The following is a 26,020-nucleotide window of genomic DNA, read 5'->3' as shown; positions in this document are numbered from 1 at the left end:
AAGAAAAAGAGAACCATGTCCCCATTCACCCCCTGTCTCCTTACTAAAGAAAAAGAGAACCATGTCCCCATTCACCTCCCTGTCTCCTTAATAAAGAGACCGTTAGAGAACCATGTCCCCATTCACCTCCCTGTCTCCTTACTAGAGACCGTTAGAGAACCATGTCCCCATTCACCTCCCTGTCTCCTTACTAAAGAGACCGTTAGAGAACCATGTCCCCATTCACCTCCCTGTCTCCTTACTAGAGACCGTTAGAGAACCATGTCCCCATTCACCTCCCTGTCTCCTTACTAAAGAGACCGTTAGAGAACCATGTCTCTGTGTTGTGTTATTAGGACACTGCAGGGGAATCCTTCTACATGCTGTTCAGAGCCATTAAACACCAGGTGGACAAGGGACCGGTGGACGTCGTGACAGGAAAGGCCAAGTATACACTCAACGACAACAGGCTGCTCCGCGAGGACGTAGATTACAAAACCCTGGTGAGAGCACAGCACACACAAACCCTGATGTCCCTTTACCACTAATACACATCTACATGCAAGGCTTTCTGTTGCATTACAAAGCAGAGGCTGGAAAGGAAGGAGTTATGCAGCATGGTGAAGTAGTCCTAGTTTCAGGATAGTGGTATAATGATCCACCATTAACCTTTCAGACACTGAATGTCCTCATGCCAGCGACAGGCAACGGTGGCGTGCCCCAGACGGCTCCTGCCAAGGTGCTGGACTGTGACACCATAACCCAGGTGAAGGAGAAGCTCCTGGAGCAAGCATGGAAGGGCATGTCCTTCTCCCAGAGGCCCCACACAGACTCTCTCCACCTGGGTGAGCCTCCTCTACAGCTCGCTTATCATTCACTGTTCAATATGAAAAGGTGACATCCTCGTCCATCCTGGCATGCCAGGTCGAAGTCAAGCCAAATAACATGTATCCAAGTTAATGGACATACTATAGAATTGACAAAGCCAACAGAATCCTTCCTTGGTCGTGACATTTATAATGAACTGTTTCATTTTCTGTATTGTGTCCTTGATCAGAGTGGCGTGCGGGCACGGCAGGTCACCTGATTCTGTCTGACGAGGACCTGACGTCAGTGGTGCAGGGCTCCTGGAAACGCCTCAACACCCTGCAGCATTACAAGGTCAGACACAGCAGGCCACACATCCCATCACATTATATCCCTCCCTATCCCCCTAAAAGGGATAGTTCGACATTTTGGCTATAAAGCCCTTTTTTCTTCTAACATGCTAGCTGCTCCTGCAGACTTTGTCATTGCGCAAACATCAGTTAGCAATGCCTCCAGAAACTACCTTGAAATTGCACACAGAGACATACAAATGGTATCCATGAATTCATCTGACTCTGGGGAAGTAGATGAAATGTGTAACAATCCCTTTAAACAGAATGACTAACTACATCACTGTAAAGTCTCCTTTTTGTTACTTTGTTAACTTGATTTCATGATTTCACAAATGGTCTGCAGGTTCCGGATGGAGCCACTGTTGCACTGGTACCCCGGAACACCAAACACGTCCACAATGACAGCCATGATTACATTCCTGGAGAGAGTGAGTCTGCACAATGACAGCCATGATTACATTCCTGGAGAGAGTGAGTCTGCACAATGACAGCCATGATTACATTCCTGGAGAGAGTAAGTCTGCACAATGACAGCCATGATTACATTCCTGGAGAGAGTGAGTCTCAACTAATCTATAATCTAGGGCAGCATGGTCATAGGATAGTGTTTAGCATCAATAGAACACAACAACCACATTCAGACAATTCACACAAGATTATTTTGTTACGGTGTGATACTGTATAACTAGCAATGGTGTTTTTCTGAAGAAACTGCCCTTCAACTGCATAAGGGTGACCTTACCTTATCTACCAAGACTAGGTCAGAGATGGCTTGCAGGGGCACTATATGACCATGCGTGTTCCTCTGTCTTACAGAGACACCCATGTTGGATGATGGGGACGAGGGAGGCGTGAAGCTCTGGCACCTGGTGAAAGCCAACGAGGAGCCAGACCTTCCCAAACACAGGCGTGGCAGCCTGAGGGAGAGAGAGAGGGCCAAAGCCATCCCTGAGATCTACCTCACCCGCCTACTCTCCATGAAGGTGCCAGAATGCCCATGCAACACAATCCCACACACACATAGGCTCAACCACAAACAGTATTTGTAACAATTTACACTCAACATTTGCACATATTTATCCCCATAACTTCCTGCTCTCCCTCCCAGGGCACACTGCAGAAGTTTGTGGATGACTTGTTCACAGTGATCCTGAGCACTAACCAGCCAGTTCCCATGGCTGTCAAGTACTTCTTTGACCTGCTGGATGAGCAGGCTCTGCAGCACAACATCACAGACTCTGAGACCATCCACATCTGGAAGACTAACAGGTAACAACTCAGCACTACTACTGGTTCATTTGCTTGCAAACACTGAAGTGTTTCCTATCTTTTATAATAACAGCAACCAATACAGATCAGGGCCTCGTCATTGAAGGAAAGGTTCACCCATTTTGAATGTTATATTGTTTTTGTGCATCTCTGAGTGACGTTCTATCTATTCTCTGGGTCATTTCACGTTTTGATGTGTATCTGAGTTATTGGCGTTCAAGCAGGCAGAAATCCGGCCGGTGTGACGTAGCACCGTGATGAAGTCTTTCTCACTACACTGGAAGTTAATAGGAATATGACTTTTAGATGGTGAAAACGTCTATCATACATGTCAGATTTCAATACTGACCAATGTCATAACTCAGGAGGACGTTTTCTCTCGAATTAGCCATTGATCATATTTTTTGCGATATTCTTAACTCGAGAAATGTGTAATTTAACGGAGGGTCTTGCACATGTTTTCCTAATTGTCTGCCTCTTTAGTCCAGGGTGCATTGCATGGTGCGTTGCCAGAGATATTATAGAAAGGAGATAGAAATCTCCCCACACAGCAGACTGTCGACCAATCTCGTTCACGTTGTCATGCTGCGTCACACAGTTGCTAAACTAATCGTAACACAGTCCCTTCTTAAAGTCAGTGTATATGTGGAGAAATGTCGATTTTTCTTTAAAGTACGTAATGTTACGATTCCAAAGCTATACGATACTACAGATAGCAAGATAATTAAAATCAAATAAAATGTTATGAGTCACATGCGCCGAATACAACAGGTGTAAACCTTACAGTGAAATGCTTACTTACGAGCCCCTAAACAACGATACAGTTTTAAAAAATATGGATAAGAATAAGAAATCAAAAGTAACAAGTAATTAAAGAGCAGCAGTAAAATAAAAATAGCGAGACTATATACAAGGGGTTACCGGTACAGAGTCAATGTGCGGGGGAACAGGTTAATTGAGGTAATATATACATGTAGGTAGAGTTATTAAAGTGACTATGCATAGATGATAACAACAGAGAGTAGCAGTGGTGTAAAAGAAGAGGGGGATGCAAATAGTCTGGGTAGCCATTTGATTAGGTGTTTAGGAGTCTTTCTGCATGGGGGGTAGAAGCTGTTTAGAAGCCTCTTGGACCTAGACTTGGCGCTCCGGTATGACTAGGGTGGCTAGAGTCTTTGACAATTTTTAGGTCCTTCCTCTGACACCGCCTGGTATAGAGGTCCTGGATGGCAGGAAGCTTGGCCCCAGTGATGTACTGGGCCGTTCGCACTACCCTCTGTAGTGCCATGCGGTCGGAGGCCGAGCAGTTGCCATACCAGGCAGTGATGCAACTAGTCAGGATACTCTCGATGGTGCAGCTGTAGAAACTTTTGAGGATCTGAGGTCCCATGCCAAATCTTTTTAGTCTCCTAAAAAGGTTTTGTCGGGCCCTCTTCACGACTGTCTTGGTGTGCCTTGGACCATGTTAGTTTGTTGGTGATGTGGACACCAAGGAACTTGAAGCTCTCAACCTGCTCCACTGCAGCCCCGTCGATGAGAATGGGTGGGTGCTCGGTCCTATTTTTCCTGTAGTCCACAATCATCTTCTTTGTCCTGATCACATTGAGGGAGAGGTTGTTGTACTGGCACCACACGGCCAGGTCTCTGACCTCCTCCCTATAGGCTGTCTCATCGTTGTCGGTGATCAGGCCTACCACTGTTGTGTCATCGGAGTCGTGCCTGGCTGTGCAGTCATGAGTGAACAGGGAGTACAGGAGGGGACTGAGCACGCACCCCTGAGGGGCCCCTGTGTTGAGGATCAGCGTGGCGGATGTGTTGTTACCTACCCTTACCACCTGGGGGTGGCCCGTCAGGAAGTCCAGGATCCAGTTGCAGAGGGAGGTGTTTAGTCCCAGGGTCCTTAGCTTATTGATGAACTTTGAGGGCACTATGGTGTTGAATGCTGAGCTGTAGTCATTGAATAGCATTCTCACATAGGTGTTCCTTTTTTGCAGGTGGGAAAGGGCAGTGTGGAGTGCAGTAGAGATTGTATCTTCTGTGGATCTGTTGGGGCAGTATGCACATTGGAGTGGGTCTAGGGGTTCTGGGATAATGGTGTTGATGTGAGCCATGACCAGCCTATCAAAGCACTTCATTTTTACAGACGTGAGTGCTACGGGTCGGTAGTCATTTAGGAAGGTTATCTTAGTGTTCTTGGGAACAGACGCTATGGTGGTCTGCTTAAAACATATTGGTATTACAGACCCGGACAGGGAGCGGTTGAAAATGTCAGTGAAGCTGTCATGCTCACAGTACACATCCTGGTAATCCGTCTGGCCCTGCGGCCTTGTGAATGTTGACCTGTTTAAAGGTCTTACTCACATCGACTGCGGAGAGCGTGATCACAGTCTTCCGGAACACCTGGTGCTCTCATGCATGTGTCTGTGTTATTTGTCTTGAAGCGAGCATAGAAGTAGTTTAGCTCATCTGGTAGGCTCGTGTCACTGGGCAGCTCTCGGCTGTCCTTCCCTTTGTAGTCTGTAATGGTTTGCAAGCCCTGCCACATCCGACGAGCGTCAGAGCCGGTGTAGTATGGTTCGATCTTAGTCCTGTATTTACACTTTGTCTGTTTGATGGTTCGTCGGAGGGCGTAGCGGGATTTCTTATAAGCTTCCGGGTTAGAGTCCCGCTCAATGAAAGCGGCAGCTCTAGCCTTTAGCTCAGTGCGGATGTTGCCTGTAATCCATGGCTTCTGGTTGGGGTATGTACGTATGGTCACTGTGGGGACGACGTCATCGATGCACTTATTGATGAAGCCAATGACTGATGTGGTGTACTCGTCAATGCCATCGGATGGAATCCCGGAACATATTCCAGTCTGTGCTAGCAAAACAGTAATGTAGCTTAGCATCTGCTTCATATGACAACTTTTTTATTGATCTAGTCACTGGTGCTTCCTGCTTTAATTTTTTATGGAATCAGGAGGATATAATTATGGTCAGATTTGCCAAATGGAGGGCAAGGGAGAGCTTTGTATGTGTCTCTGTGTGTGGAGTAAAGGTGGTCCAGAGCTTTTTTTCCCTCTGGTTGCACATTTAACATGCTGATAGAAATTTGGTAAAACAGATTTAAGTGTCCCTGCATTAAAGTCCCCAGCTACTAGGAGCGCCACCTCTGGGTGAGCGTTTTCTTGTTTGCTTATGGCGGAATACAGCTCATTCAATGCTGTCTTAGTGCCAGCCTCTGACTGTGGTGGTATGTAAAACAGATAGTGTGGTCTACAGCTTATCATGAGAAACTACCTCAGGTGAGCAATAGCTCGAGTCTTCCTTAGATATCGTGCACCAGCTGTTATTTACAAAAATACATAGTCCGCCGCCCTTTGTCTTACCAGATGCCGCTGTTCTATCCTGCCGGTGCAGCGTATAGCCAGCCAGCTGTATGTTGATAGTGTCGTCATTCAGCCACGACTCCGTGAAGCATAAGATATCACAGTTTTGAATATCCCGTTGGTAGTGTAATCTTCCACGTAGATCATCTATTTTATTGTCCAAAGATTGCACGTTTGCTAGTAGAATGGAAGGAAGTGGGGATTTATTCGATTGCCTACGAATTCTCAGAAGGCAGCCCACCCTCCGGACCCTTTTTCTCCGCCTCCTCTTCACACAAATCACGGGGATCTGGGTCTGTTCCCGAGAAAGCAGTATATCGTTCGCGTCGGCCTCGTCAGACTCGTTAAAGGAAAAAAAGGATTCTGCCAGTCCGTGGTGAATTATCGCAGTCCTGATGTCCAGAAGTTATTTTCGGTCATAAGAGACGGTAGCGGCAACATTATGTACAAAACACGTAAAAAAATAAGTTACAAACAACGCAAATAAACTAACAAAATAACACAATCGGTTGGGGCACATAAAACGTCTGCCTTCTCCTGCGCCATCTTACTTACATTATTATTACAATTATCTCACATCTCGGAAAAGATTTGTAATGTTGAAGTTCTTGTTGAGGAAATTTGTGCTAATGTTAGATTTTTTAGCTAGCGCTCAATAGAATCCCATTCACTCCTTGAATGAGCTTGTCCCAGAATCGCCCAGAATGCACGGAGTGGCCCATTGACGTAGCTTGGGCAACATTACTCATCTTCTCAAAAGTACATCTGCCATTGCGAATGTTAGACTCTACTCTGTGAGGCACATTGGTCTACAGGTTGAACATGGTGAGATTGTAGACTCCTAAATTGATTGAGCTAATTGTTTGTTTTCCCACCAGTTTACCCCTGAGGTTCTGGATTAACATCCTGAAGAACCCTCAGTTCATCTTTGACGTTCAGGCATCAGACCACGTGGACGCTGTGTTGTCTGTCATAGCCCAGACCTTCATGGACTCCTGTACCATTGCAGAGCACAAGCTGGGCAGGGTGAGACAAACACGGAGAGGAGACATTACTGAGGAGGTTAAGGGCCTGGGGGAATGGAAGGTCTAGCAGAAATGAAGGGAAAGTAGAGATGCCAAGGGGGGATTGAATGAAGAATAGAGAGAGAGAACGAGAGCATGCAGGTTCTCAACACTCATGGAACCGTACTGTGTTTTGAGTAGAACATTTTATTTTTTCCTTCTAGGACTCTCCTATCAACAAGTTGCTGTATGCCAGAGATATCCCACGGTACAAGCAGATGGTAGAGAGGTGAGAATACGACCCTGGGCAAGTAAGAGAGGGCACAGCCAATCTGTCAGTGCCATGGAGCGGGCTCACTGAGCATGCAGGGATTCTTCTGGGGAGAGTCTGTCGGCTTGGCAGCACACACCACTGCCGTAGCTATATAGGGAACTCGTGTCAGAAGAATTGTAATGTATTCATTTGCATGAAATTGATGAATTAGTGTTGTATGAGACATGTATAGCATATGGATATTATGGAGGGTGCAATAATCTCAGATTCCCATTCCTTCACTACCCCCCTCCTTTCAGATACTATGCTGACATCAGGCAGACCATTTCTGCCAGTGACCAGGAAATGAATTCTGCACTTGCAGAACTGTCTCGAGTATGTTACATTTTAAAATACACCTTGGTGCATGTTTTGAGGTTAATATTGTGCTGTAGGTCTTAGGTTGTTTTTCTATAGATCACGTAGAAGTTCTGTACCAACAAAGTTTTACTGAGTATTTCCACCTTCTTTCTTTACAGAATTATGCTGGCGAGGTGAACTACCTTGTGGCCCTGCATGAGCTGTATAAGTACATCAACAAGTACTATGATCAGGTGAGTCCTCCATTTCTATCCATCGAGGCTTTTCAGCCCCTTCCTTGTAATTTCCATTAGATGTTAAGCTAGCTGAGATAAACAAAAGCAATTGTCTGTCTTAAAGTAACTGTCCAGTGTTTCCAGATTTCTCTAATATGACCTATAATTAATTACAATATGAGTGAAATAGTTTTTCTTCCAAATAGTTTTGATTAAGTATGTTAAAAAGAAGTGAGTAGACCGCTGAGAATGACATCATGTTCTATGAGGAAATAGCAAGCATTTTTTAAATCGGTCTGTTTCAGATATATATGTTTTTCAATTTATGCGTTGGCCACAAATAAGAGTATAGGATGAGTCAGCAACATTATTTGGGTCTGAGTTAACAGAATATTAACTTTTAATCAATAATGGCTTTTGATCGTCTTGAATAGCCTTTTCTATTTAAAAATGTTGGAAGCTTTTAACTTTCCAGCTGAAATAATACATTTAATAAAAAATATTGTATAAATATCCTTAAGCAAAAATATACACAAATAATAATTTTTTCAGAATACTCAAAAATCTCAGGTTATAAAATGAACGTGGAATAATCCAAATAATGGCAATAGGAAAAAGGAAAAGAATAACTGATGAATTAAAGCCTTTAAATGGACCACAAAAAATATGAAATATTTAGGATGCTTAATAATTGACAATAATCAACAAATATATAAAGATAATTCATATTGTTGAGTAATGGAATAACGTTGAGATTTAATTCAATTGAATAATATTCCCAAAAATCTTATAGGTAGAATAAACCTCTTTAGAATGGCATGGCTGCCAAAGTTTTTGTATCAATTTCCTGTATTATTTTTGGTAATAGCAATTACCCCACCGAAGACATTATTTAAAAAAGTATACTCGATCATTATAGACTTTATATGGGCACATAAAATTCTTAGAATAAAAATCAAAGTGTTACATCTTCCTAAGTCTGAGGGTGGTTTTATCCTTCCAGACTTGGATTTGTATCAACTCGCTACCCAAGGCTTTTACTAGCGACATATAGTTAAATGCACTAAAGAGGAACAATGGGTACATATTGAAGATGTGCATGCTCATCCCAATAATCTTTTTACGTGTCTTTTTTCGAAGGATAAAGCTAAGAACATTAACAACTTCCTAGTTAAGAACACTATAACGATATGGAAGAAAATGAAAAATATTTTACAAGAACCAATATCACTCCCTAGAAACACAACCTTACGGAATAATCCTTGGATAGCTTTTCAGAATGAATCAAGAAATAGGCCCACATGGAAATCAAAAGGCATAGAAACCGTAATTGACTTGGTAACCGAAAATTAAAAAAATTCCATGACAGGATTAAAAAGTAATTTTGTACTGACCAATGTAGATCATTTCAAATACATGCAACTTAAAAGTTACATATCACGAAATGTCATCAGAGCAACCTTGAGGGAATCTTATATGAGTCAGATAAGGATGTTCATATGAAAGATGTACAAAACCTTGCAGACCATATCCACCTGACAATCTCTTAGAAAACAATATAAACTGTTGGAACCAAGATTTAAAAAGAACTGATGTTGGCATAAAATGGAGGGAGAGTTGGAGCATAACTAATGAAATTACAGTCAACGGCAATGTACGCTCCAGTATAAACGAATGTACAGAATGTATTATACATAAGACAAAATTCACAAATTATACAGCACAACGGCAGAGTCATGTTGGAAAAGTGTAAAACTAATAAAGACTGAATAATCCATTCTTTCTGGGAATGCCATTAAGTTCTGAAGTTGTGGGAGAAGCTAGAACGTTTGCTGTTGGAAGTATTACAATATAAACTTACTTTTATTCCATCTGTCTGCATATTTCAAGACATGACATATAGGGTGTAGTGAGATACCCAATGGTCTGGACGATTCGCTTCTCATCACTCATCTTGAAAAAACGTATACTAAAATCTTGGAAGTAAATCAATCCCCCATCATTGACACAATGGAAAAATCTAATTATTTATGATTTAAATATTGCAATAGCATGGACGACTGAGACAAAAAAAATGTTTTAGACCAAGTTACAAACAATAATGCACGAGGGATGGGGGTGTGAGGAGGCTGGTCTGGACAGATGAGATGTAGTCATTGTTTGTATGTGTCTGTAAGTTGTCATTCGTATGTATGTGTTTGTTTTTGGAATGTAAAAAAATGAAGAAAGGGAAAAATAAATAAAAAAAATTAAATGTGAGATTTTCACTGGACAGTTACTTGAACCTGTTATTGGTACTCCCTCCTCCCAGATCATCACTGCTCTAGAGGAGGACTCTACAGCTCAGAAGATGCAGCTGGGATACAGGCTCCAGCAGATCTCGGCTGCCGTGGAGAATAAAGTCACTGACCTATGATGACAGAGTGGCCCTGAGACAGGGGACAGGCCACGACACTGAGATGACAGAGTGGCCCTGAGACAGAGGACAGGCCACAACACCGAGATGACAGAGTGGTCCTGAGACAGGGGGCAGGCCGCAACACTGAGGAGAAGACAACTGCTGAGATGAGTAGTCCCAAATGAAAGAAATGTGTGAAAAGGAGGAAGACACAGTGAAAGGAACATACAGGGTAGAATTTCATACAGGGTGTGATTTCATACAGGGTGAGATTTCCCTCTCTTTTTGGCAGACTGAAGGAAGGAAAGAAGGAAGATGGTTGAGGGGCACTCAATAGCCACATCCTCGTGGAGTTCCTGATCATAGATTCTCCTGATGAGCTGCACAGGACATTTCCATGGCAACCTGACTACATTTTCCCGCTACTGCTCAGTGTGTAGATACATAGACATTATTCTGAGTAAGTAAGCAAAGCCCTGTTGAACTCTCTGCATGGCTGCAGAGTCTCTGCAACAGGAAGTCAGTCTTACTGGGAGGAGGTTTATGAAGCTTACAGCACCGGAGAGAACTGAATAGCAGTTAGTGCATTGACGCTATTGTCATCGAATGCCTCCTGTTTCTTTGATTCACGTTTTCTAAGTCTTACTTTTTATTATATAGCTAACATTTACAGACATTGTGTGATGTTTCCGACAAGCTCAATGAGAGATAGTATTGTCTTCACTCCTCTTCACTCCCATCGGTGTTTTTTGGCTATACACAAATGTAAGTCTGTTTCATGTAGTACCTTTGCCCCTACTGGTCACCCAGCTTTGGAATTCTGTATGATTTGAATGTTCCTTGCCAATATCATGTATAATCTAGACTACAAGTAATTGTTGTGCATTTCTAAAGGCAGTTCTATGTTTCCCTATAACTACAGTAGCCAAACTGATTGTGTCTGACCTAATGCTGAGATTATGATAGACATCTCTACCCTAAACCTCCAGAGACAAATCTCAGCTACTTAATGTTTTATCCCAAGCACTGTGCCAGACTACACTACATATTATCTTTCACTGGCAGACCAGAAGGTGCTCTCACAGCTTTCGTGAGCAGCAGGAGGTAGTAATCAAACACAACAATTCATAGAACTAAATGTGGTGGAAGAGTTCAGAAAATGCCTGGTTATCATGCAAATATTTTGTTCATTCTGACATTTTGATTATTCAACTATCTGTAGTTGTTCCGGATCGCAGGTTTTAGGTCACTGGTTATTTGAACAAATCACGATTTAGCAGGGTGTAAGCATCTTTTGAAATTCGAAAGGGCAGGGGACATTTGGCCCATAGATTTGACCGAAACTTGCAGAGTGAGTGGGGTGGAGCTACCGCCCTGCATCCTCTCCTTGTTCAAGTATCTTTTCTCATACAGTACTTTATGAAAGTATTCACACCCCTTGATTTTTTCCCAGGTTTTGTTGTTACTTTTTCCACATTTTGTTGTGTTACAGCCTGAATCTTTTTGTCACTGGCCTTCACACAATACCCCATAATGTCAACGTGGAATTATGTTTTTCGAAAGCTGAAATGTCTTGAGTCGATAATTATTGAACCCCTTTGTTATGGCAAGCCTAAATAAGTTCAGAAGTAAACATCTACTTATAAAAGTCACTCTGTGTGCAACTATAGTGTCTTTTTGTATGACTATCTCATCTCTGTACCCCACACATACAATTATCTGTAAGGTCCCTCAATCAAGCAGTGAATTTCAAACACCGATTCAACCAAGACCAGGGAGATTTTCCAATGCCTCGCAAAGAATGGCACCTATTGGAAGATGGGTAAAAAAAACTGACATTGAATATCCCTTTGAGCATGGTGAAGTTATTAATTACACTTCGGATGTTCTTTCAATACATCCAGTCACTACAAAGAAACAAGTGACCTTCCTTACTCAGTTGCCAGAGAGGAAGGAAACCGCTCAGGGGTTTTACCATGAGGCAAATAGTTACAGAGTGGAAATAATGGCTATAATAGGAGAAAACTGAGGATGGTTCAACAACATTTTAGTTACTCCACAATACTAACCTAATTGACAGAGTGAAAAGAAGGAAGCCTGTACAGAATCAAAAATATTCCAAAACATGCATCCTGTTTGCAACAAGGCACTAAAGTAATATTGTAAAGAATGTGGCAAAGCAATTAACTTTTTGTCCTTAATACAAAGTGTTATGTTTGAGGCAAATCCAAAACAATACATTACTGAGTACCACTCTCCGTATTTTAAAGCATGGTGGTGGCTGCATCATATTATGGGTATGCTTGTAATGGTTAAGGACTAGGGAGTTTTTCAGGATAAAAAGAAACAGAATGGAGCTAAGCACAGGCAAAATCCTAGAGGATAACCTGGTTCAGTCTGCTTTTCACCAGACACTGGGAGATTAATTCATCTTTCAGCAGGGAAATAACCTAAAACACAAGGCCAAATCTACACTGAAGACAGTGAATGTTCCTGAGTGGGTGAGTTACAGTTTTGACTTATCTGCTTGAAAGACCTGAAAATGGTTATCTAGCAATGATCTACATACAGTTTGACAGAACTTGAAGAATTTTGAAAAGAATCATGGGCAAATATTGCATTATCCAGGTGTGTAAAGCTCTTAGAGACTTACCCAAAAAGACTCACTTTGCTTCTACAAAGTATGTGTGAATAGTTACAGTAGCAGTCAAAAGTTTGGACACACCTACTCATTCAAGGGTTGTTATTTATTTTTACTATTTTCTACATTGTAGAATAATAGTGAAGACGTCAAAACTATGAAATAACACATTTGGAATCATGTAGTAACCAAAAACGTGCTAAACAAATCAAAATATATTTTATATTTGAGATTCTTCAAAGTAGCCACCTTTTGCTTTGATGACAGCTTTGTACACTCTTGGCATTCTCTCAACCAGCTTCATGAGGTAGTCACCTGGTATACATTTCAATTAACAGATGTGCCTTGTTAAAAGTTGATTTGTGGAATTTCTATCATTCTTAATGCGTTTGAGCCAGTCTGTTGTGTTGTGACAAGGTAGTGGTGGTATACAGAAGATAGCCCTATTTGATAAAAGACCAAGTCCATATTATAGCAAGAACAGCTCAAATAAGCAAAGAGAAACGACAGTCTATAATTTCTTTAAGACATGAAGGTCAGTCAATGCGGAACATTTCAAGAACTTTTAAAGTTTCTTCAAGTGCAGTCGTAAAACCATCTAGCGCTAGGATGAAACTGGCTCTCATGAGAACCGGCACAGGAAAGGAAGACCCAGAGTTACATCTGCTGCAGAGGATACGTTTATTAGAGTTAACTGCACCTCAGATTGCAGCCAAATAAATGCTTCACAGAGTTCAAGTAACAGACACATCTCAACATAAACTGTTCAGAGGAGACTGCGTGAAACAGGCTGTCATGGTCAAATTTCTGCAAAGAAACCACTACTAAAGGACACCAATATGAAGAAAAGACTTGCTTGGGCCAAGAAACCCAAGCAATGGACATTAGACTGGTGAATATCTGTTCTTTGGTCTGATGGGTCCAAATTTGAGATTTTTGGTTCCAACCGCCGTGTCTTGGTGAGACGCAGAGTAGGTGAACGGATAATCTCCGCATGTGTGGTTCCCACCGTGAAGCATTGAGGAGGAGGTGTGATGGTGTGGGGGTGCTTTGCTGGTGACACTGTCAGTGATTTATTTAGAATTCAAGGCACACTTAACCAGCATGGCTACCACAGCATTCTGCAGCGATACATCATCCCATCTGGTTTAAGCTTAGTGGGACTATCATTTGTTTTTCAACAGGACAATGACCCAAAACACACCCCCAGGCTGTTTAAGGGCTATTTGATCAAGAAGGGGAGTGATGGAGTACTGCATCAGATGACCTGGCCTCCTCAATCACCCGGCCTCGACCCAGTTGAGATGGTTTGGGATGAGTAGGACCGCATAGTGAAGGAAAAGCAGCCAACAAGTGCTCAGCATATGTGGGAACTCCTTCAAGACTGTTGGAAAAGCATTCCTCATTAAGCTGGTTGAGAGAATGACAAGAGTGTGCAAAGCTGTCATCAAGGCAAAGGGTGGCTACTTTGAAGAATCTAAAATATATTTAGATTTGTTTAACACTTTTTTGGTTACTACATGATTCCATATGTTATTTCATGGTTTTGATGTCTTCACTATTATTCTACAATGTAGAAAATATTTAAAAAAAATAAAGAAAAACCCTTGAATGAGTAGGTGTGTCCAAACCTTTGACTGGTACTGTATGTACATTTGATATTTCTGTCTTTCATTTTCAATAAATCAAAAAAAAAATCACTGTGTCATTATGGGGTATTGTGTGTAGAAGGGTAAGATAAAATTCAAGAAAGACTGACTGCGTCACTTGTTTTTATAAAAATGTATGTGTTGGAAATTCCAAATTGTTTGCATAGTCAACTTACACACAGCACTGACACAAACACTTACCCCACCAGACATGCCACCAGGGGTCTTTTCACAGTCCCCAGGTCCAGAACAAATTCAAGAGCCATGAGTGAATGGAATTCCCTTCCATCTTATATAACGCAAGTGAACAACAAATCTGGTTTCAAAAAACAGATAAAGCAACACCTCACGACACAACGTCTCTCCCCCATGCGACCTGCTTGTTGTGTGGATGTACTGATATGTACACTACATGTTAATATTTGTTAAATGTATGTAAATTATCAAGTATTTTGTCTGTAATGTCTTTTCGTTATGTGTCAGATCCCACTAAGACTAGCTGTCGCCATTGGCGTCGGTTAATGGGGATAAAATCTAATCAAATAACTTTCAAAAAAGGTTGCTGAGATGCAAAACATGTTGGGACTATATCAACAATGTACTAATGAAATAAATACCCAAAGCTGTTTGGATGAAATTGTCATTTAAGTACATTTTCTTGATATATGAAATATTCATTCTCTCAAGAAGCATGTTCCTCAGCTGTGCTTGTTCCCTTATGTGGAATAAACAGTCATTATCATTGTCAACTTTCTCTTTCTCTGCACTCTTCTGAACAGGAATTCAGAAAATACTTCTAAACTCATTATTGGAAACTATACTTGTACTTGACCACGAGCAAATCGAATCAAATCAAATGTATTTATAAAGCCCTTCTTACATCAGCTGATATCTCAAAGTGCTGTACAGAAACCCAGCCTAAAACCCCAAACAGCAAGCAATGCAGGTGTAGAAGCACGGTGGCTAGGAAAAACTCCCTAGAAAGGCCAGAACCTAGGAAGAATCCTAGAGAGGAACCAGGCTATGAGGGGTGGCCAGTCCTCTTCTGGCTGTGCCAGGTGGAGATTATAACAGAACATGGCCAAGATGTTCAAATGTTCATAGATGACCAGCATGGTCAAATAATAATAATCACAGTGCTTGTAGAGTGTGCAACAGGTCAGCACCTCAGGAGTAAATGTCAGTTGTCTTTTCATATCTGATCATTCAGAGTATCTCTACCGCAGAGTTTTTATTCATAAAATCAATGCTTCAACTGAAAAACAACTCCAAGTGAATTAGGAATTAATATACTAAATTACAATTAAAGCATATACAATTGAAGTGCGTGTGTTTAAGTATAATGATAGTGAACATATAGTTTGCTAAAAGACTGAAAAACAAATAATTTAAAGTACTTTTTATAAGTGTATATGTTTTTTTTGTATTTAATCTTAATCTTTAATCTTATAATAATCTTTTGTATTTGCCTTAAAGATTGACTGCCTTTAAAACGCAACGAATCCCTTTGAAAACGCCTATGTGGCATCGATATTAGTCAGAAACTGTTATTCTAGTGTCAAAATTGACTATAAAGTGTAAATAGGATCATTTTAGTCAAAAAGTCAGTCTCGTCTAAAAAAAGAGAAAAAAGAGACAATGTCCATTTTCCCATTAACATGGGGTGAACAGCTGCAGTGATTGCTCGCTATTCAATAGTATAGACAGTGAGATAGACTTTCCCAGCAGCTCAAACTTAATTTACATGAGAGACAACACCTCGCACATCTTTCTACTTGAGAAATACTGCACCAAACACCTTAGTTACATAGAAAATTGCGCAACTAAAACATCCTCTGCAAAAACATCAAAATGAATTACAGATTTTTTGAGTTATTTTTGGATTCATTATTATTTTTTATGTAAAAACACACTGTAGATGCAAAAAAAAATGACATACAGTTTTTACATACAAGTCAAGCTATAATAAGGAAATATCTGTTTGTTAGTAATGTAGAATAAGGTATGTGTGTGGTAAAGTACACTATATATACAAAAGTATGTGGATTTCAGCCACACCCGTTGCTGACGGGTGTATAACATTGAGCACACATCCATGCAATCTCCATTGACAAACATTGACAGTAGAATGGTCTGACTGAAGAGCTCAATGACTTTCAACGTGGCACCGTCATAAGATACCACATTTCCAACAAGTCAGTTTGTAAAATTTCTGCCCTGCTAGAGCTGCCCAGGTCAACTGTAAGTGCTGTTATTGTGATGTGGAAACGTCTAGGAGTAACAACAGCTCAGCTGCAAAGTGGTAGGCCACACAAGCTGACAGAATGGGTCTGCCGAGTGCTGAAGCGTGTAGCGCGTAAAAGTCATCTGTCCTTGGTTGCAACACTCACTACCGAGTTCCAAACTGCCTCTGGAAGCAACATCATCACAAGAACTGTTCACCGGAAGCACACAATGCCAAGTGTCAGCTGGAGTGGTGTAAAGCACACCGCCTTTGGGGGAAAGGGGGATACCTAGTCAGTTGTACAACTGAATGCCTTCAACTGAAATGTGTCTTCCACATTTAACCCAACCCCTCTGAATCAGAGAGGTGCAGTGGGCTGCCTTAATCAACATACATGTCTTCAGCGCCCGGGGAACAGTAGGTTAACTGCCTTGCTCAGGGGCAAAACGACAGATTTTTAACTTGTCAGCTTGGGTATTCGATCTAGCAACCTTTCGGTTACTGGCCTAACACTCAAACCTCTAGGCTACCTGCCGTTGGACTCTGGAGCAGTGCTTCACCATCTGGCAGTGCGATGGACAAATCTGGGTTTGACGGATGCCAAGAAACGCTACCTGATTGCATAGTGCCAACTGTAAAGTTTGGTGGAGGAGGAATAATGGTCTGTGGCTCTTTTTCATGGTTCAGGCTCCTTAGTTCCAGTGAAGGGAAATCTTAACACTACAGCATTCAGCATACAATGATATTCTAGACGATTCTGGGCTTCCAACTTTGTGGCAAGTTTGGGGAAGGCCCTTTCCAGTTTCAGCATGACAATGCCTCCGTGCACAAAGCAAGGTCCATACAGAAATGGTTTGTCGAGATCAGTGTGGAAAAACTTGACTGGCCTGCACAGAGCCCTGACCTCAACCCCATCGAACACCTTTGGGATGAATATGAACGCCAACTGCGAGCCAGCCCTAATCGTCCAACATCAGTGCCCGACCTCACTAATGTTCTTGTGGCTGAATGGAAGCAAGTCCCTGCAGCAATTTTCCAACATCTAGTGGAAAGCCTCCTCAGAAGAGTGGAGGCTGTTATAGCATCAAAGGTGGGACCAACTCCTTATTAATGATTTTGGAATGAGATGTTCGACGAATAGGTGTCCACATAGTTTTGGTCATGTAGGTTACATTGCTGTCATTTTTTGCCATGGACATTACTGTTGCCATGATTGTTGCCATGGACATTACTGTTGTCATCATTGTTGCCATGGACAATATTGTTGTCATCATTGATGCCATGGACATTACTGTTGCTATCATTGTTTGTTTTCCTTGCTGACTCCAAGCCTTATTTGTATTTCATTATAAGTACTTTACCGGTGTAAGTAAGCTTTCTCTAACTGCTTGATATGAGACATTTAACGACAACCTAATGTGATGCAATAAAATGGTCCAAATGTCAATGTAATTTGGGGTTTTGTATTTAAAGTGATCATTGCAGAACTATGCTGCCGGTTTAGAGCCTAGAGAAACTTTGTTGTGCCCTGCACCAACCAAACTACACCAAGACCCAGTCAAGCTGTAGTTAGGCCTACCCTTTATAGAGCTGCTACTAGCATGATAAACATCACTCACTCAAACATCATGATAAACATCATGTCACTCACTCAATCGGTCATGAGAGTGGCTCTAATGTTCATAAGAAGCATCATCACATCATTAAGGGCCAATTTCTCTGACAGATTTTCCAATGGGCCTACTAATTAGTCCAGGAGCTGGCTTAATCTAAGTTTTGGAAAGTGGCTCACGGAGTGGATATATTTGATGAAGGGAACAACAGGGTATGGCAGCACACTCCTTGTGCCGTTGTCTCAAAATGTGAAGTTTGTGGCTTCATGTTGGCCGGTGGTTTACTGTAAAGTGTGTTTTTTCAATAGCTTTCTGTTTTCTGATTGCTCTATTTGTCATGCTGTACTTCCAGCCAATCAATCAGCTGTTGTAGCCAAGGTATTGTGACATATTCCGTACCAGATGGCCTTTCAGTATGCCTGTCTGCTGACTGCTGTAATGAGGTGGTCTACGCGGACCTCATGAAAACCAGATAGCCTTGGCAGCATGTCCTCAGTGGCATGTGCTTCACTCCCCTCTAACAAGGGCCAGCAGGTTCATTGTGTTCAAAAGTGGAAAGGTCACATCAAATTAATGCAAGTAAGTGAGGTTGTGCTAATGAAGATTCTGGGTTATAGAGGGAAAGGTTGGTGGGTCTGGGTCGGATAAGTGAAGGTCAAGGGGGCCTGTCCTGTTGTTGCTGAGTGTTCAACTCCCTGCTGAGGTGTATGACAAGTAACCTTGACGTTCTGTTTTTTCTATGGTTGATGTAGCGTTTTTGGATTTAGTTCAGTTGGCATTTATAGTGCAGTTACAGTAGATGTGGTAGGAAATCCAAAAACTGGATATTGATCATGTGTTCGTTTTTGGTTTTGCAATTGGCATACAGAAAGGCAGAAATTCGTTGAAATATGAAACGTTTTTACCAGATATGCACCTTAATCAAGTTATAAGTTGTAGTTACAGTATGTAGCCTGCCTACCTCAAAGTCTACAGGGAACATTTTGGTTACTGCTAAGTATTGAGGATCCCTCTCCTATCTTCATGGGAGATTCCCAGCAAACAGGGGATGTCTTGAGGACATTCAGTGATGTTCCCATTAGGTACCTTAAGGGTTTCGGCTCCAGGTTATCCCATTGACGTTCTGAGAATGCTCTAAGAACGTTGCTTGATGGTCCCAAGGGAACGTTCTCTGTCGGAACTTTGTCTTGTTCCCTGTATGTTCCCAGGATGTCACTGAGGACCATGTCAGGAACTTTTTAGGATGTTCTCAGCACTTTAATTTTACTAGCCCCTAGGATATTGCATGATGGTCCCAAGGGAACGTTCTCTGGGGGACAAAGGTCCCTCAGATGTTCCATGGTTGTCCCCTAGGATGTTTTTAGGACATTCTTTGACAAGGAGGTTTTGTCTAGTTCCCGATTTGTTCCGGGGACGTCCCAAGGAAATGTTTAGGACTTTTCTTCGGATGTTGTGTCATGGTCCCGTGGAGGTTTTGTCTAGTTCCCAGTTTGTCCCGAGGAAGTTTTTAGGACATTCTTGGGATGTTGTGTCATGGTCCCCTGAAGGACCCGGAATGTTCTTGGGAGATTGCATCATGGTTCCCTGGAAGTTTTTGTCACGTGATGGACCCAGGTGTCCCATACCATTATAGGTAAAGCAATGAAATGATAAAGGGGTTTTTAAAGCTATACTTCGTGATTTTGGCAATGAGGCCCTTATCTACTTCCCCAGAGTCAGATGAACTTGTGGATACCATTTCTATGTCTCTGTGTCCAGTATGAAGGAAGTTAGAGGTTGTTTTGCCAGCCAATGCTAACTAGCGCTAGCGCAATGACTGGAAGTCCATGGGTATCTACTAGCATGCTAGGGGTATCTACTAGGAGGCAAACATTTCGGGATGTCATGGGGAACGTCTTAATGATTCATTATTGTTTGCAGGGTTCACATTTATCTCGGTTTATTTTTAACATGGCTAGTAAAGAGATTTATGTGATACCATGACATCCAACCTATATTTGATATGCTTCTGAACCAGTTTTCAAACACTCCGCATCACGCTTGGGTCTCAGTCAACATAGGCAGCTGAGTCTGTGGGGCTGCTCCTCGTGTTACCACACATTGGAACAGCAGTCAGCTAATGACTGACTGAGGCTTAACAGCTGTATGCTGTGCCAAGATTAGCCCGTAACTCACTCATACGGGCCACTGCTGGCCATAAATGAAGGCCAAAACTGTGGTAGCTGGTCTTATCAAGACTGCATCAGAGGTTCATTGTATTTACAGTAGAACAATAATATTTAGCATAAAGAAAATTCACCCTTAGTAACAGAATGCAACACGATGATATGATGAACTCTCAAACAACTAAACAACTCTGTCTGGAGCTAAAAAGATTGTTCCTCAACTTAAAATTCCATCTGTGTCTCTTGGCTGAAGGGCAAGGTGGAACAATAACATTATCTTTAACTACTGCCTGGGAAACTCGAAGGCTCCCAACACTGTCAACAGGCCTGAGAAACCCACTCATCTTCCCAGCTGGCTGTCCTCCACCTCATCCACAAAAACACAAACTGCCCAAGATGTCCATTCAACACCGTGTCGCGCACTGTGACTCCAGAGCACATTTTCTCCTATGCAAACTCTTTCAAGCTGCCTAAGACAGTCGGACATTTACACTTTATGCACTTCACAGAAAACATTTTGTAGAGTGTTTTGAAATGTTTGTTGCCCATGATGTCTAGTTAATTACATGTCATGTGGATTTTGCAAAAGCGTTTGATAGGCTTGGGAATGAGCGTATCCATTGTAGCCACGGCGATGGTGGAGTTTACTTTTGAGAAGAGTTTGTAATTCTCATAATACTTTTTATTGCCATGTTCTCTTTCCCTGATACATAACTGTTATCATTCAGGCACACATCCATGTATTGAGTCATTTTCCCTGACTGTTAACATTCAGGCACACATCCATGTATTGAGTCATTTCCCCTGACTGTTATCATTCAGGCACACATCCATGTATTGAGTCATTGACCATAACTGTTATCATTCAGGCACAGATCCATGTATTGAGTCGTTTCCCCTTACTGTTATCATTCAGGCACACATCCATGTATTGAGTCATTGACCATAACTGTTATCATTCAGGCACAGATCCATGTATTGAGTCGTTTCCCCTTACTGTTATCATTCAGGCACACATCCATGTATTGAGTCGTTTCCCCTTACTGTTATCATTCAGGCACACATCCATGTATTGAGTCATTTTCCCTGACTGTTATCATTCAGGCACACATCCATGTATTGAGTCGTTTACCATAACTGTTATCATTCAGGCACACATCCATGTATTGAGTTGTTTTCCCTGACAGTTATCATTCAGGCACACATCTATGTATTGAGTCATTTTCCCTGACTGTTATCATTCAGGCACACATCCATGTATTGAGTCGTTTCCCCTGACTGTTATCATTCAGGCACACATCCATGTATTGAGTTATTGACCATAACTGTTATCATTCAGGCACAGATCCATGTATTGAGTCATTTTCCCTGACTGTTATCATTCAGGCACACATCCATGTATTGAGTCGTTGGCCATAACTGTTATCATTCAGGAACACATCAATGTATTGAGTCGTTTTCCCTGACTGTTATCATTCAGGCACACATCCATGTAATGAGTCGTTTAAAAAAACTGTTATCATTCAGGGACACATCCATGTATTGAGTAATTTTCCCTGACTGTTATCATTCAGGCACACATCCAGGTATTGAGTCGTTTTTCCCTGACTGTTATCATTCAGGCACACATCCATGTAATGAGTCGTTTAAAAAAACTGTTATCATTCAGGGACACATCCATGTATTGAGTAATTTTCCCTGACTGTTATCATTCAGGCACACATCCAGGTATTGAGTCGTTTTTCCCTGACTGTTATCATTCAGGCACACATCCATGTATTGAGTCGTTTTTCCCTGACTGTTATCATTCAGGGACACATCCATGTATTGAGTCGTTTTCCCTGACTGTTATCATTCAGGCACACATCCATATATTGAGTCGTTTTTCCCTGACTGTTATCATTCAGGCACACATCCATGTATTGAGTCATTTTCCCTGACTGTTATCATTCAGGCACACATCCATGTATTGAGTCGTTTACCATAACTGTTATCATTCAGGCACACATCCATGTATTGAGTTGTTTTCCCTGACAGTTATCATTCAGGCACACATCTGTGAATTGAGTCGTTTTCCCTGACTGTTATCATTCAGGAACACATCAATGTATTGAGTCATTTTCCATAACTGTTATCATTCAGGAACACATTCATGTATTGAGTCATTTTCCATAACTGTTATCATTCAGGAACACATTCATGTATTGAGTTGTTTTCCCTGACTGTTATCATTCAGGCACACATCTGTGAATTGAGTCGTTGACTATAACTGTTATCATTCAGGCACACATCCATGTATTGAGTCATTTTCCCTGACTGTTATCATTCAGGCACACATCCGTGAATTGAGTCATTGACTATAACTGTTATCATTCAGGCACACATCCATGTATTGAGTCGTTTTTCCCTGACTGTTATCATTCAGGCACACATCCATGTATTGAGTCGTTTTTCCCTGACTGTTATCATTCAGGCACAGATCCATGTATTGAGTCGTTTTTCCCTGACTGTTATCATTCAGGCACACATCCATGTATTGAGTCATTTTCCCTGACTGTTATCATTCAGGCACACATCCATGTATTGAGTCGTTTTTCCTGACTGTTATCATTCAGGCACAGATCCATGTATTGAGTCGTTTTTCCCTGACTGTTATCATTCAGGCACACATCCATGTATTGAGGCGTTTTTCCCTGACTGTTATCATTCAGGCACACATCCATGTATTGAGTCATTTTCCCTGACTGTTATCATTCAGGCACACATCCATGTATTGAGTCGTTTTCCATAACTGTTATCATTCAGGCACACATCCATGTATTGAGTCATTTTCCCTGACTGGTATCATTCAGGCACACATCCAGGTATTGAGTCATTTTGTGACAACATGATAATGTTAAAGGAAAGTGGGGATAACATAGGCCTACCTACCTGAATCCACATGTTTATATATGGGGGTAGTATATTCAACTAGCGCAGGTTTCCTGACACAGAGGGTATTTAAATAATTTGGTTTCAGTCTTTCGGGTCGGGACTTAGGAGAGGAGGGTATCAGACTTGTATGTGGGAGAGGAGGGTAACAGACGTGTGTGGGAGAGGAGGGTATCAGACCTGTGTGGGAGAGGAGGGTATCAGACGTGTGGGAGTTGAAGGTATCAGACGTGTGGGGGAGAGGAGGGTACCAGACGTGTGGGGGAGAGGAGTGTACCATACGTGTGTGTGGTAGTGCAGGGCATCAGACGTGTGGGAGAGGAGGGTATCAGACGTTTGGGAGTTGAAGGTATCAGACGTGTGGGGGAGAGGAGGGTATCAGACGTATGTATGGAAGAGGAGGGTAACAGATGTGTGTGTGGGAGAGGAGGGTATCAGACGTGTGTGGGAGAGGAGGGTATCAGACGTGTGTGGGAGAGGAGGGTACCAGACGTGTGTGGGAGAGGAGGGTATCAGACGTGCGTGGGAGAGGAGGGTATCAGACATGTGTGGGAGAGGAGGGTATCAGACGTGTGGGAGTTGAAGGTATCAGACGTGTGGGGGAGAGGAGGTTACCAGACGTGTGGGGGAGAGGAGTGTACCATACGTGTGTGTGGTAGTGCAGGGCATCAGACGTGTGGGAGAGGAGGGTATCAGACATGTGTGGGAGAGGAGAGGTACCAGACGTGTGTGGGAGAGGAGGGTATCAGACGTATGTATGGAAGAGGAGGGTAACAGATGTGTGTGTGGGAGAGGAGGGTATCAGACGTGTGTGGGAGAGGAGGGTATCAGACGTGTGTGGGAGAGGAGGGTACCAGACGTGTGTGGGAGAGGAGGGTATCAGACGTGCGTGGGAGAGGAGGGTATCAGACATGTGTGGGAGAGGAGGGTATCAGACGTGTGTGGGAGAGGAGGGTATCAGACATGTGGGAGTTGAAGGTATCAGACGTGTGGGGGAGAGGAGGGTACCAGACGTGTGGGGGAGAGGAGTGTACCATATGTGTGTGTGGTAGTGCAGGGCATCAGACGTGTGGGAGAGGAGGGTATCAGACGTTTGGGAGTTGAAGGTATCAGACGTGTGGGGGAGAGGAGGGTATCAGACGTATGTATGGAAGAGGAGGGTAACAGATGTGTGTGTGGGAGAGGAGGGTATCAGACGTGTGTGGGAGAGGAGGGTATCAGACGTGTGTGGGAGAGGAGGGTATCAGACGTGTGTGGGAGAAGAGGGTACCAGACGTGTGTGGGAGAGGAGTGTATCAGACGTGCGTGGGAGAGGAGGGTATCAGACATGTGTGGGAGAAGAGGGTATCAGACGTGTGGGAGTTGAAGGTATCAGACGTGTGTGGGAGAGGAGGGTATCAGACGTGTGGGAGAGAGGAGGGTACCAGACGTATGTATGGGAGAGGAGGGTATCAGACATGTGTATGGGAGAGGAGGGTATCAGACGTGTGTGGGAGAGGAGGGTAATATACATGTGGGAGAGGAAGGTATCAGACGTGTGGGGGAGAGGAGGGAACCAGACGCGTGGGAGAGAGGAGGGTACCAGACGTATGTATGGGAGAGGAGGGTACCAGACGTGTGGGGGAGAGGAGGGTATCAGACGTGTGTGGGAGAGGAGGGTATCAGACGTGTGTGGGAGAGGAGGGTACCAGACGTGTGTGGGAGAGGAGGGTACCAGACGTGTGTGGGAGAGGAGGGTATCAGACGTGCGTGGGAGAGGAGGGTATCAGACATGTGTGGGAGAGGAGGGTATCAGACGTGTGGGAGTTGAAGGTATCAGACGTGTGGGGGAGAGGAGGGTACCAGACGTGTGGGGGAGAGGAGTGTACCATACGTGTGTGTGGTAGTGCAGGGCATCAGACGTGTGGGAGAGGAGGGTATCAGACATGTGTGGGAGAGGAGAGGTACCAGACGTGTGTGGGAGAGGAGGGTATCAGACGTATGTATGGAAGAGGAGGGTAACAGATGTGTGTGTGGGAGAGGAGGGTATCAGACGTGTGTGGGAGAGGAGGGTACCAGACGTGTGTGGGAGAGGAGGGTATCAGACGTGCGTGGGAGAGGAGGGTATCAGACATGTGTGGGAGAGGAGGGTATCAGACGTGTGTGGGAGAGGAGGGTATCAGACATGTGGGAGTTGAAGGTATCAGACGTGTGGGGGAGAGGAGGGTACCAGACGTGTGGGGGAGAGGAGTGTACCATATGTGTGTGTGGTAGTGCAGGGCATCAGACGTGTGGGAGAGGAGGGTATCAGACGTTTGGGAGTTGAAGGTATCAGACGTGTGGGGGAGAGGAGGGTATCAGACGTATGTATGGAAGAGGAGGGTAACAGATGTGTGTGTGGGAGAGGAGGGTATCAGACGTGTGTGGGAGAGGAGGGTATCAGACGTGTGTGGGAGAAGAGGATACCAGACGTGTGTGGGAGAGGAGGGTATCAGACGTGCGTGGGAGAGGAGGGTATCAGACATGTGTGGGAGAGGAGGGTATCAGACGTGTGGGAGTTGAAGGTATCAGACGTGTGTGGGAGAGGAGGGTATCAGACGTGTGGGAGAGAGGAGGGTACCAGACGTATGTATGGGAGAGGAGGGTATCAGACATGTGTATGGGAGAGGAGGGTATCAGACGTGTGTGGGAGAGGAGGGTAATATACATGTGGGAGAGGAAGGTATCAGACGTGTGGGGGAGAGGAGGGAACCAGACGTGTGGGAGAGAGGAGGGTACCAGACGTATGT

At 43.2% G+C, this 26,020-nt stretch overlaps 2 protein-coding genes across 2 annotated transcripts in view; both read left to right on the top strand.

Moving 5' to 3' along the window:
* Positions 1-10,412, top strand: part of LOC120059576 (plexin-B1-like) — a 32,221-nt gene extending 21,809 nt beyond the window's left edge. Inside the window, exons 28-38 of the mRNA XM_039008707.1 lie at positions 336-482; positions 656-824; positions 1,037-1,140; positions 1,483-1,567; positions 1,956-2,122; positions 2,248-2,408; positions 6,657-6,804; positions 7,007-7,071; positions 7,356-7,431; positions 7,575-7,649; positions 9,943-10,412. Of these exons, the coding sequence (XP_038864635.1) occupies positions 336-482; positions 656-824; positions 1,037-1,140; positions 1,483-1,567; positions 1,956-2,122; positions 2,248-2,408; positions 6,657-6,804; positions 7,007-7,071; positions 7,356-7,431; positions 7,575-7,649; positions 9,943-10,047 (1,302 nt within the window). The 3' untranslated portion in view covers positions 10,048-10,412. The remainder of the gene's footprint in view (positions 1-335; positions 483-655; positions 825-1,036; positions 1,141-1,482; positions 1,568-1,955; positions 2,123-2,247; positions 2,409-6,656; positions 6,805-7,006; positions 7,072-7,355; positions 7,432-7,574; positions 7,650-9,942) is intronic.
* Positions 10,413-10,521: 109 nt separating this feature from the next.
* LOC120059575 (SRSF protein kinase 3-like) overlaps positions 10,522-26,020 on the top strand; it is a 38,228-nt gene continuing 22,729 nt past the window's right edge. Inside the window, exon 1 of the mRNA XM_039008706.1 lies at positions 10,522-10,548. Within this exon, the coding sequence (XP_038864634.1) occupies positions 10,522-10,548 (27 nt within the window). The remainder of the gene's footprint in view (positions 10,549-26,020) is intronic.

The sequence above is a fragment of the Salvelinus namaycush genome, chromosome 14 (genome assembly GCF_016432855.1).
Source record: "Salvelinus namaycush isolate Seneca chromosome 14, SaNama_1.0, whole genome shotgun sequence".
Lineage (NCBI taxonomy): Eukaryota > Metazoa > Chordata > Actinopteri > Salmoniformes > Salmonidae > Salvelinus > Salvelinus namaycush.
This window is presented reverse-complemented; position numbering and strand designations above follow the sequence as displayed.